The sequence below is a fragment of the Cherax quadricarinatus genome, chromosome 32 (assembly GCF_038502225.1).
Source record: "Cherax quadricarinatus isolate ZL_2023a chromosome 32, ASM3850222v1, whole genome shotgun sequence".
In the NCBI taxonomy this organism is placed as follows: Eukaryota; Metazoa; Arthropoda; class Malacostraca; order Decapoda; family Parastacidae; genus Cherax; species Cherax quadricarinatus.
Genome location: NC_091323.1, coordinates 4,606,937 through 4,618,620, shown reverse-complemented (window position 1 = coordinate 4,618,620; position 11,684 = coordinate 4,606,937). Strand labels below are relative to the sequence as shown.

The 11,684-nt window shown below is 39.3% G+C and overlaps 1 protein-coding gene across 1 annotated transcript in view; it reads left to right on the top strand.

Moving 5' to 3' along the window:
• The window catches only part of LOC128690170 (nephrin-like), a 398,545-nt gene that overhangs the window by 325,986 nt on the left and 60,875 nt on the right, over positions 1-11,684 (top strand). Inside the window, exon 9 of the mRNA XM_070090735.1 lies at positions 7,501-7,643. Within this exon, the coding sequence (XP_069946836.1) occupies positions 7,501-7,643 (143 nt within the window). The remainder of the gene's footprint in view (positions 1-7,500; positions 7,644-11,684) is intronic.

The window sequence follows — 11,684 nt, the reverse complement described above, 5'->3', positions numbered from 1 at the left end:
GGGCAAGTTCTCCATATTTTCTAGACTTTTGGGACTCCCTGAAGCTTGCAGCTGCCCCTCTTTCCTCCCTGGTGTATTGGAGATAGGTATCAGCCAAGGTAGATGCACATGTATAGTCCCACACCACCTGCTTCCCGTCTGTCCAGGCTTGAAGGGTGATACCATCTGGACGCTTCTGGCTGCCATCAGATCTGCATAGTTGGTATGGCTCCCTTACTGCTGGGCATCCGGCTGTTGTGAGGCTCCTCTTGATAACGTTATTAACCTTCTCGTGTCTTGCAATCTTTCCCTCGGATTTACGGCACACAAGACCATGGTACCCGAATCGGTCTGCTGCTTCACTGCCACAAATACACCTGTGTTCGGCGAGAATAGGGGCGGCAAGTCGAAGGGCAACACTGATGCGGATGATCTGTGGGTCAAGGCGTGTGCCAAGGCTGGAGTTGGGAACAGCCAACAGAAAGTCCCCTGCATGAGGGGCTCTCACTGCCAGGAGGCGGGCTCTATCCTTCCCTGACACACTCTGAAGCATTGTTGAGGCAATATTTTCCACTATTGGACCATCCCAGTGCGATTGTTTGTAGTTCTTGGGGGAGCAGGTCTGGTTTCAGTGCCTGTTAGATTATCCCAGATCATGGCTCCGTCAATGAACTTTTGGTCTTGGTCTCCAATCTTGTCCCTAAGATGTTCAGGGAGAATCGCTGCTACAAACCCTCTGGATGCAATACATGAGGACAGAAAAGCAGGTAGCGCAATCTGTGATGACTTGCGGACACCAATGCCTTCTAGTCTGACTGGAAGTGTAGCTTGGTTCCACTGACCGTCTTCTAGAGTAAGGTTAAGTACTTTCGTAAAAATCTGCCTCAGGATACTGTCATATTCGTGCAGTATAGGGTTATCATATATATATATATATATATATATATATATATATATATATATATATATATATATATATATATATATATATAAATATATATATATATATATATATATTATCATACTGGCCGATTCCCACCAAGGCAGGGTGGCCCGAAAAAGAAAAACTTTCACCATCATTCACTCCATCACTGTCTTGCCAGAAGGGTGCTTTACACTACAGTTTTTAAACTGCAACATTAACACCCCTCCTTCAGAGTGCAGGCACTGTACTTCCCATCTGCAGGACTCAAGTCCGGCCTGCCGGTTTCCCTGAACCCCTTCATAAATGTTACTTTGCTCACACTCCAACAGCACGTCAAGTATTAAAAAACATTCGTCTCCATTCACTCCTATCAAACACGCTCACGCACGCCTGCTGGAAGTCCAAGCCCCTCGCACACAAAACCTCCTTTACCCCTCCCTCCAACCTTTCCTAGGCCGACCCCTACCCCGCCTTCCTTCAACTACGGACTGATACACTCTTGAAGTCATTCTGTTTTGCTCCATTCTCTCTACATGTCCGAACCACCTCAACAACCCTTCCTCAGCCCTCTGGACAACAGTTTTTGTAATCCCGCACCTCCTCCTAACTTCCAAACTACGAATTCTCTGCATGATATTCACACCGCACATTGCCCTCAGACATGACATCTCCACTGCCTCCAGCCTTCTCCTCGCTGCAACATTCATCACCCATGCTTCACACCCATATAAGAGTGTTGGTAAAACTATACTCTCATACATTCCCCTCTTTGCCTCCAAGGACAAAGTTCTTTGTCTCCACAGACTCCTAAGTGCACCACTCACCCTTTTCCCCTCATCAATTCTACGATTCATCTCATCCTTCATAGACCCATCTGCTGACACGTCCACTCCCAAATATCTGAATACATTCACCTCCTCCATACATATATATATATATATATATATATATATATATATATATATATATATATATATATATAAAGATCGAAGTCAGCAGGATTCGAAACTACTACTGGGGACGGTCAAGATTCCCAGGCAGCGGTGCATTCCACTCGGCCACACAAATGCCACATAGACTGGGCAGCCTGGTTCACAAGCCATGTTTCTTTCCCAGCCCTGGCACGTCAGTCAGCCTCAAGCTTGAATTCAAGCCATTTCAATCTCCTCCTGTATGTTCTGACCTCTCAAGCTATTTTTATTTCAATGTACCATGCAGAAACAATCGAGTATATACACACCATATATATATATATATATATATATATATATATATATATATATATATATATATATATATATATATATACTACACATCGCCCTCAGACATTACATCTCCACTGCCTCCAGCCTTCTCCTTATTGCAACATTCACGACCCATGCCTCACGCCCATATAAGAGTGTTGGTATAACTGTACTCTCATGCATTCCTGTCTTTGCTTTCATAGATAAAGTTCTTTGTCTCCACAGTCTCCTCAGTGCACCCCTCATCTTTTTCCCCCTCGTCAGTTCTATGATTCACCTCATCACTGCGTTGTTCACGAGAGTCCCTGTTCTCGACTTGCTATCTGATTTGGAGGACGAATTACATGAGTTCCCTTTGCCTTTTGATAAAAATACCATTAATGAACTGATTATGCTGTGTGTAGTTGATTGTAAGTTTGTGTTTGAGGGGAAATACTTTACTCAAAAAAGGGAATAGTGATGGAAAATCCGTATCTGGAATTTTTCGAGGCTAGACTATTGAAAGATATCCTGCTATGTAGAGCCAAATGCTTCAGATATGTGGATGACATCTTGTGTGTTTGGCCAAATGATAAGGCCCTTGATACATTTTTACGAGACTTAACGCTTTAGTCCCGTCTATTAAATTCACCGTAGAGAAAGAGGTGGACTGTAAACTTCCATTCTTAGATGTGTTGATACACCGGGTTGATAGAAACATTAAGTTTACAGTATACAGGAAGGCTACCAGTGTGTGCTCATACATTCACTACCATTCCAACCGCGAGACTCGTGTCAAAAGGAGTGTATTTACTATTTTTTGAGAGCCTACAGAGTGTGCAGATGAAGAAATTAGGAAAATATTTGACATTGACATGAAATTGCATTATCCTAAGAAGTTTGTGGAATCTGCCTTGCTGGCAGTTAAGAAAACTTATTATAGAACAGAACCTAGGATAACACCTCAGATCAATAATTTATCTATCCTGCCGAATGATCTTAGAAGATTTAATATACAAGTAGTATTTAAAAACTCAAGGACTGTTAGAAGCATCATGATAAAGAATGCACACCAATAACGTGTTGGTGGTGTCTTCAGAGTTGGTTGCAACGGTTGCAGTCTCTCCTATTTGGAACAAATGGGAAAATCATTGGAGGTGAGAATGTCCCAGCGCCGTTATTCGATAAGTATAGCACAGGAGTCGAACGCGATTTTCAACCACATTAGAGCTTGTAATAACCCGGCAAAGGAATATTCTACAATCGGCATTTATTAAGCAGTCATTATACAATATCAGTGACGGGCTGTTTAAATTAGATACATTTTTAGTTGAGGCGATAGTACACAGTCTAAAACTGGGCTCTTATATGAATGTATGAGTCTTAAATGTAGTGCCACAACGAGGAATTATGGCTTATTTTCCCTGTAGTTTCTGAAGGTTTAACCAGAGTTTGCCTCAGAATTATGTGGTTTGAATATCTGGCCGTCCTCCTTGTTAATGCAGTTGCCTTCCCCTTTCAATGAGTCTATATTAATGAGCCCCGTTCCCTTTACATAACTTTTAGAAGTCTCCTCTCTGTATGTTATCATATTCTCGCCCTTTAAAAGGACATATTGTCCGGTAGGAGACTACCCTATAATTGCCAGAGACTTCTATATCATTGACAATATATTTGTGTGTGTACAGTTACTGATATCATAGTGGAATATGATCGATTATTTTTATTATTGCCACATTAATTTCGTTTACGTTATTTCAGCATCTGTGTTTGTGGGATTTTTTCTAATGCTATAATATTCGTCCTTCTGGCGGTGGGCACTGTTGTGCCTGGGGACACTTCCTCTATCCTCATCTATCACTCCCTCACTCCACTGAAGACGGTCCTCTGGAAACATACTTGCTTGGCCATCCTTCTCTTTTCTGCAATTTGACAAGCTCCTGATGATGTGTTGATTGCAACACGGAAGGCCTAGAGCTATCATATATATATATATATATATATATAATATAGGGAGGTACCACCTCTAGAACTGTCCTGGGGACCCTCATCTTCAGAGAAAAGAATAAACTTGCTTCAGGGAACACTCAAGGATCTCCCTGATGCTGTTTGAAAATTGTTTTCTCCTACCACCCCCTATATTTTATAGGTAATATATATATATATATATATATATATATATATATATATATATATATATATATATATATATATATATATATAAACACTGATCTCTGGCCGAAGGAGACTCGAACCTACGAACCTTGGAACAATGTACGCCGTGCCTTACCATTCTCACCTCACTGGACCAATAGCTTGGAGTCCAGCTTGCGCTAGACGTTTGATCCAAGGCAGCCAGCTTTCAGGGAGAAGGCTTACAGCTTATCATCTCGTCCCCTGCATGCATCAGCCTTACTAGAGATTTTAACAATGCAAGGAATTCGCAAGAACAGGCGAAATATACACAAACACTGATCTTTGGCTGATGCATGCAGGGGATGAGATGAAAAGCTGTAAGCTTTCTCCCTGAAAGCTGGCTGCCTTGGATCAAAGTCTAGCGCAAGCTGGACTCCAAGGTATTGGTCCAGTGTGGGTAGATTGGTAAAGCACTGCGTATCTTGTTCCAAGGTTCGTAGGTTCGAGTCTCCTTCAGCCAGAGATCAGTGTTTGTGTATATTTCGTCTGCTCTTGCGAATTCCTTGCACACACACACACACACACACACACACACACACACACACACACACACACATATATATATATATGCGTGTAATCCAGTCACAAACAGGGAAAATATATTAAAAATATATAGACTTTATTCCTGAACAATTACTGTAGAAGCAGTACGTAATGTAAGATTAATGTGCAGAATTGAAGAGAGTGGATGGCATTACAACCCTCACTGATAACTTTCAGTTGTGAGGATGTAAATACTCAGGAGTAATTAGAAATACTCAAGAATCTTTGTGTTCTCTGGAATCTATATACCCTCACTGATAACTTTCCTTAGTGATGCAATAGTGACAAGTATGAGATAAGGAATATTCATGAATACTCAGGAATATTTTAGAATACTCAAATAATCAGGAATTCATAAACCTTCCCTGATAATTTTCTATAGCAACTCAGGGAGCTAAACGACACAAACCTCGAGAAATTCTTACACAGTTTTGCAACCATCAGTATTTTGTTACTTTTGTGACAGAGATTAATGTTCGTTTCTCTCTTACGTTACTCCAAAATTCCACACAAAATAAAGATAATAATGAAGGAAGCATCTCATAACGGCACTAGACTAGTTGGTATTCATCTGGCACTGTTATGAAAAACTCTATGAAGTTTCATAATGTCTTGTGCATACGGTTAACTTGGGAGGGTATTCCATACACCACTTGGTGAGGATGGAGAAGTTGGATGTGGGTGCCTGACTCCGTGTCTTGCTTTTACATGGGACGGGTGATGTGAAGGACACACATTGCTATCTCTGAATCTTTTCCCACATCCTATCTGTTGCGAAACTTGCAATATTATATATGTGGAAAATTACATTTATCTGAATGTAACTAATTATGTACATAACAGTAAATGATAACAAAGATAATTATTATTTATCAATGTTACATAGACAAGTAGGAATTTGGGACACCTAGGTCGCAAAAATGTCCCCCTTCGATACCTACCACTGTCATAACCACAAGTTGCTCTGGACCTATTAATTAAATGAAATATATATACACCAGGAATACTGGTAAACATATAAATTTGTGGACTGTATATTAAAAATAATAAATGGTTATATATATATACACAATTACATAACAGAAGGAAAATATAACTTAATATCACTCACTAATTTGACTTGAGATTAATGTGTATCATAGTCAGAAAACCTCACTCTAACTAAATCTATGAAAATAATGCTGGCCAGAATTACACACAAATCTAGAGAGCTTATCTGAGGTTCCTGGAGCTGTCTTGTGCAGTCGTCTGATATCTCAACTTATGCAGGAATGCACATCCACCAATTTTGCCTCCTATTTGAGAGGTGTCAACACAATTTTAACCTCTAGAGCACGAAAAATTCTTCCCATTTCACCAACGTTTGTACAAAATTCAAAACCAAGATGGCGAGTCTCCTCTGCGCAGACGCAGGCTTTCCGTTTTCTATGATAGAAATATTATTAAATACAGTATGGCCATCTATTTACATATAAATACTGAATTTCTGGAAAATATATACAGTATTTTCCACAATATATCTCCTGACGAAGCTGGGAAGTTCGAAGTTGCTAGTGTTTACAATTTCCTAGTGGCTTGTTTTGCATATGTATGCATATAAATCAAACGTTGATCAAGCATTGCGTGATCTTTGAATTCGTCTTCAAGAACGCAAGTGCTCATGCTGGAGGAATGATGATAATAACATATGTGTCGCCCTCTGCTGGATTTATCTCCAAGTCATGAATTGAGAGTCACAGCAACTAAATCAAGATGGCAGAACCAATTGCAGAATCCTGAGTCCGCTACCATTCATCTTACATAGACCTTTCTGCCAAACAACTGAATATACACACTGGCTTCATCTCTCATTTCGTCCATATTTCCTGTATTAAAAAATTGAACTGTCCCTGGCCTACTAGCATGCCTACCTGATCTCACTTCCTTGATTAGTCTTCTTAGATCAACCCTGAACCGATTCCAAAATCCCGTCTTGAATTTCTCCTACGACCACTAGGATGACTGACCTCAGAGTTCTCGTCTGCCTTATAAACAAGTGATTCTGTTTCCTCTATATACAGTACTTGATATATTCCAGCCCCAGTCGACACCTTGTAGCACCATTGATGGTTGTCTCTTCATTTCTGAGAATGGGTTGATGCATAATCACTTTAGGAGACATTAGCCAAGTTTATCTCCAATGAGAGCAGCAAGCACGTAGAATAAACTAGCAATCAAGGCACCAAGTACGTAGAATAAACAACCAAGGCACCAAGCACACAAAATAAACTAACAACCAAGGCACCAAGCACACAGAATAAACTAACAACCAAAGCACCAAGCACAAAAAAATAAACTAACAACTAAGGCACCAAGCTAACAACTAAGGCACTAACAACACAGACATGAAGCAAGCAGAATAAACTAACAACCAAGGCACCAAGCACGTAGAATAAACTAATAACCAAGGCACCAAGCACATGTAATAAAGAGAATAAATTACTCTGATGACTATTCGGAAGCCGGGATAAGTGTGTATATAAAGATTTTATTAAGACAATGATTCACTCAAGGCGAGTTTTGGCTTATTAAGGATGGATTTATACTGTCATAAAAAAATTAATCTGCTAATTCTTTCTTGGTCGTTGCTTGCAGGACCTCCAGACGCCCTCAAGAACTGCACAGTCCTCAACGAGAGTACTGATGCTGTCCAGGTTCGCTGTGACGAGGGCTTCGATGGTGGCCTTCCCCAGAATTTCGTAATGGAGGTTTACGAAAATGAGGGACGAAAACTCAAGGTGAGAAGAGCTGTTGCTCAACCGGTTCAATGGTTCTGTCATTGATTATGTCAATATATCTGACTGTGTGATGTGTAATGGAGGAAGCGAGTAGTTCACGGTCAGTCAGTGTGGAGAGAGAGAGGCAGACTTCCGACCAAAGTGGTACAAACTCAAGTTGAGTTAACTAGTTGTTAACGCAGTTGTCTGAGTGAATAAACTGATTGACTCGTTGGCTAACTCACGGCGGCTCGGGATGATCGAGCGGGATAGTTGCCAACACTTTAAAGTATCCCGATTAGTAGAGGATCAAACTTGCAGCACACCCTGCGCTGAAAGACCCACACGGATTTACTGCTCTGTCAAATACAATTGTTAATTCACTTCTTGACTGGTAAACGTTTGGGCTGATTCGGTCACTGTGCAATATACTTTACACGACGTGCTCCATCGAATTGCAGACTCTATACTCTGTCTCCTAATCGTAATGCTGATTGACTCTCAAATTATAACACCAGTGGATCAACCATCTTAGTGAATAAAATGATTAACAGAATAATGGATTGGACACTTGATTACCATCATTGTAGCTCATGGTACTGTGGGTAGATTGGACACATAATTACCATCATTGTAGCTCATGGTACTGTGGGTAGATTGGACACATAATTACCATCATTGTAGGTCATGGTACTGTAGGTAGATTGGACACATAATTACCATCATTCTGGCTCATGGTACTGTGGGTAGATTGGACACATAATTACCATCATTGTAGCTCATGGTACTGTGAGTAGATTGGACACATAATTACCACCATTGTAGCTCATGGTACTGTGGGTAGATTGGACACATAATTACCATCATTGTAGCTCATGGTACTGTGGATAGATTCAGTCACTGATTAATTACCATAACCGATGAATAGTTTCATTAATTCAACCGCTGACATAATATCACTATCATAATATCATTGATATATTATCACTGCTCTATTATCACTGATATATTATCACTGCTATATTATCACTGCTTTATTATCGCTGCTATATTATCGCTGCTATATTATCACTGCTATATTATCACTTCTTTATTATCGCTGCTATATTATCACTGCTATATTATCACTGCTATATTATCACTGCTATATTATCACTGCTATATTATCACTGCTATATTATCACTGCTATATTATCACTGATATATTATCACTGCTATATTATCACTGATATATTATCACTTATGCAACATATGGGAATCTCTATTGAAGAAACGTTTCGCCACACAGTGGCTTCATTAGACGAGGAGTTTGATGTAATCAGTCCCTCAGCCTGGTGTCGATGTGTTCAGTCCATCAGTCTTGTAGAAAGTACAGCACAGAGCATAAGTGTCTCAGTTCTTCAGCTTATCGGTTTTCAAAACCATTCATCACATCTGTCAGACACTGCAACATCATGGGATCTTGATACAAAGAATCCTTCAAAACTTGTTCAACCTTTGGACGAAGACCTACTTCGACTAGTGGATGGTACCACTATGACCCCGCCTGATACAAAGAATCCTTCAAAACTTGTCCAACCTTTGGACGAAGACCTACTTCGGCTAGTGGATGGTTCCACTATGACCCCGCCTGATACAAAGAATCCTTCAAAACTTGTCCAACCTTTGGACGAAGACCTACTTCGACTAGTGGATGGTACCACTATGACCCCGCCTGATACAAAGAATCCTTCAAAACTTGTCCAACCTTTGGACGAAGACCTACTTCGGCTAGTGGATGGTTCCACTATGACCCCGCCTGATACAAAGAATCCTTCAAAACTTGTCCAACCTTTGGACGAAGACCTACTTCGGCTAGTGGATGGTTCCACTATGACCCCGCCTGATACAAAGAATCCTTCAAAACTTGTCCAACCTTTGGACGAAGACCTACTTCGACTAGTGGATGGTACCACTATGACCCCGCCTCCCTCCTCCTGCTCCGCCTCACCTGACTACAGTATATAAGCCACTGCTACGGACCTGTGCTGTGCTTTCTACAAGATTGATGGACTGAACACAGACTCCAGACTGAGGGACTGATTACCTCAAACTACTCCTCTCATTATACCTTCCTGCTTTGTATAAGACTGATAAAGTCACTGTGTGGCGAAACGTTTCTTCAATAAAGATTCCCATATGTTGCATAAGTGTCTCAATTCTTCAACTTGTCGGTTCTCAAAACCATTCATTATATATTATCACTGATATATTATTACTGGTATATTATTATTGGTATATTATTACTGGTATATTATTACTGGTATATTATCACTGATATATTATTACTGGTATATTATCACTGATATATTATTACTGGTATATTATCACTGATATATTATCACTGGTATTAATATTGGTATATTATCAATTATATATATTATTACTGGTATATTATTACTGGTATATTATCACTGATATATTATTATTGGTATATTACCACTGATATATTATTACTGGTATATTATCACTGGTATATTATTACTGGTATATTATCACTGGTATTAATATTGGTATATTATCAATGATATATTATTACTGGTATATTATCACTGATATATTATTACTGGTATATTATCACTGATATATTATTACTGGTATATTATCACTGGTATATTATCACTGATAAATTATCACTGATAAATTGTCACTGACATATTATCATTGATATTTTATCATCGATATAATCATTGACATATTGATGACTTACTCATCTGCTGATTCATTAAATAACATAATTAACTCAGTGAATAATTAACTGACTCAAGGTTAAAGTCAGTACACTGATTGATCCACTGATTAACATGTTAATTAACACACTACACTGACTCATTATTTTCCAAACTGCTGAAATTTACTGGCAAATAAAAAAATGAATAAAAAAGTAGTTACTGATTTATTGTGCAATAATTGTTATTACGCAATTTTTTTGTGTAATAGGTAAATGGTAGGCAGCTCGATGTCACTTAGTTGAAGCACACAGACAATGACACAGGTTGCTGAATAGACTTTTATGTGACGCAGCTTTAAGCTCTGTATAGCTCATATTATTATTATTATTATTATTATTATTATTATTATTATTATTATTAAATTCATAGGTATGCGTTAATCTGTAAAATTCATACAACACTTAGTAATTGCTCCTCTAATGCTAAGATATACTGGATTAAAGAGAAGACAGTTATATCACTGGTCAAATTAAGTAGATAATAGAGAGGTATCGTCGATTAGGTTAGGTTACGTTAGGTTAGGTTAGGTTACGTTAGGTTAGGTTAGGTAAGGTTTATCAGGACACCGGATAAGAGTTTCCTGACGCGGGTCTGCGTCATATAATGACCTGCAGCTGGAGTTTCAGGTCATCTGACTGAGGCCTTCCGTTGGCCTACCCATCCATCCCTTTAAAATTTAGTTATAATAGCGAGGAATGATCGCTGGTGCTGGAGTGGAAGGCAGCACTACGGGCCACCGCTGGAGCAGGAGGGCGCCACTCTACAGCGCTTCGTTTTACAGCGTTTCGCTAATGCAGTGGTTTTCAGTTATACCCATTATTTATTTACTCAGACTTCCTACAATAAATATTATCACTGCTCACTATGAGCTAAGGACGAAAATGTTTTAAATAAAGTTATGTGTGTAGTGTATATTCTATGTTACCAGGCTTTTATATCAATTTTCACTTTTCAGCGCTATCCCAGAACCTAACCTGCTGTATAAGCCGGACTCTTCTGTATAATGGAGATAAGGCAATTGTAGTTTATCGGTCTTGTTTTCTGTCACCAGGTCAAGCATTCAAAAATAATTTATATCCATTAGTGCGTTAAAAGCTTTTGAAATCTCATGTTTATATAGAATATAGTTACGGATGTCTGGAGACATCTCTGCTGGTAACGATGTTACTTCACGTGTCCACGATGTCTGGAGACATCTCTGCTGGTAACGATGTTACTTCACGTGTCCACGATGTCTGGAGATATCTCTGCTGGTAACGATTTTACTTCATGTTGCGTCACTGACTCATAT